The 2,178-nt window shown below is 37.7% G+C and overlaps 1 protein-coding gene across 1 annotated transcript in view; it reads left to right on the forward strand.

Annotated features, from left to right (window-relative positions):
- LOC119588185 overlaps positions 1-510 on the forward strand; it is a 20,180-nt gene extending 19,670 nt beyond the window's left edge. The window contains exon 4 of the mRNA XM_037936887.1: positions 425-510. Coding sequence (XP_037792815.1) covers positions 425-510 — 86 coding nt within the window. The remainder of the gene's footprint in view (positions 1-424) is intronic.
- The last annotated feature ends 1,668 nt before the right edge of the window (positions 511-2,178 follow it).

Raw genomic sequence — 2,178 nt, forward strand, 5'->3', positions numbered from 1 at the left:
GGATTTTTGAAGGCAACCTCCTTTCTTCTTGGCCGACTGCACCTCGTCATTCCACTACCATCCCTCCGTTCTGATCTTTTCCACCATTCGTACTCCCACCTGTTGATAAGACATTAACACATATTTGAACATCTCTTCACTATGCTTGCTGTAATATCGTTTCTAATTTCCTAGTCCCTGGGGATCTCTCACTGAACTCTCCTTCTTCCCCTTTTCTGTCGGCTAGTTTTGATCTTTCTGTCTACTTTTCTTTTTTTTCTCCTTTCCCGGTTTAAATTGTTAAGTATGCTACCAAGGAGCGTTTCTATGTCACAATTGCCTCACTCAGATGTAATTAGTCGATTTGAGATTGCACGGTCGTTTCTTCTACGCCTCCAAGATGTAATCAGGTTATGACCTACTCTAAAAGCTAACCCTCTCCCAGATCATATTCGCTCAGGATGCCCCTTGTTGAGTTTTGTGACTATTACAGAAAACCTCACCTGTGTACAGGTGAAGCTTTTCAAATAAAATAAAATACTGCATAATGAACAATAGTTTTGCATACACGATGCCATTAATGAAGAGTGAGTTTTCCCGCCAAGGTACGATGTATCTTTAAGTTATGATTATTTTCTCCTACTAAAGTCCAAGCTGTCACTCATGCAAAATCATACACTAGTCAAGACTAGTGTATGTTTTGCCCATGAGCATAGTCAAGACTATGCTCAATTTGTTGTGGTATCTAGGTGTATCTGATGTAATGTCTCTGCGTAATGATTATGCGATGCATTCATTAAAATTTATTTTTCTAAAGAAATATCCCGATCCATCTTTTCGTATAATTTCTATTTGTTAATGTTATTGTTGCATAAACCCTTTTATAGGCATTTACCTTTCGTTCTGAGAGTATAGTTGAGTGTGTTTGTTGACTTTGTGTTTTCCTGAGTCTGACGACACGACAAACACTCCTTGTATGAGCATGCACTTATATTTGAATATTTATGTTGTGAATTCAGTGATGCCAATTTGGTGTAATTTTCTTTGGGGGGGAGGGGGAGGTGTTTGTATGTGCATCTTCCATACCCCATGCGGTGATGACGCTGCATCGGCCTGCACCATCGAATGAATGTGTAAATAATCTAAAGACCCGAGGGCCACTAGTTCCTCCTCTGCGGGATTTCCGACTCGGTCTTGCACGGCAGTCGATCGCTGTCGCTATTCACGACTCGCTGGAAACCTGTGGAAGCAGTTAGCACTTCTATACACAACAGTGGTGTAAAATGAGTATGAATCTTGCATTTAGGATAAAATACAATAATGAAAATGCGACATGCCCTATTCTTCTACGTTTGTCCTCTTGTGTGTGTTTGCTCCCCTTTTTATTGAACTTCCATCAGAAAATTTCCACCTTGGCTCAACTTGCTTCTCTAAAGTTCATTTTTCGTTAGAATTGCCACAGGATCGTGACAAAGGTTAACGCGTTTGCTACTTTTTCTTTACATTAACTTTCAGAGAATATATATCTACAGATACACAATGTGTTTCTGTTCCTATCCAGCATTTTATCTTTTTAGGGAAAATGTGGCAGACCATAGCAAGGAGGGAAGGGGGATTCATTCGTGACCGAACTGCAACCCAAGCTGTAAATCCATGCAGCGAAACAGGCTGCCCGAACTTCTTCATTATGAAATACAAGTTAAAGTACAATTCCGTATAGTTTTAATGATCAGTTCAAGATGACGAATAACTTCGCCCTAGATACATCACTTTTATTGCGTGCCATTCTTAGATTTTGCACATTACCAGTAAACATCTAATCATGGCGTTAATCCTGTAGCTAGTAAAGCACCAGACAAAAATAAAAACCAGATGAGTGCCACTACTACGACAATTATGTAATTATGATTTACCAATCATGGTACAATGATAGTAAAAAGCATAAACAACCGCAATCATAGTAAGAATAATAACAATAATACTACACTAATAACAGTTATATAATATGGAGAGTCAATTAATATTGAACTGTAATGGATAATAGAAGTAATATGACAGAATGAATAATGATAATACTGATAACAGTAGTAATATAATGATAATAACGAGGATAACATTATACTGACAATGATCAAATTTTTAATTCAAATGCTAAACATAATATAAAATATGCTGATGGTGCTTGTAAGGAATGCTACG

Source organism: Penaeus monodon, chromosome 23, assembly GCF_015228065.2.
Source record: "Penaeus monodon isolate SGIC_2016 chromosome 23, NSTDA_Pmon_1, whole genome shotgun sequence".
Lineage (NCBI taxonomy): Eukaryota > Metazoa > Arthropoda > Malacostraca > Decapoda > Penaeidae > Penaeus > Penaeus monodon.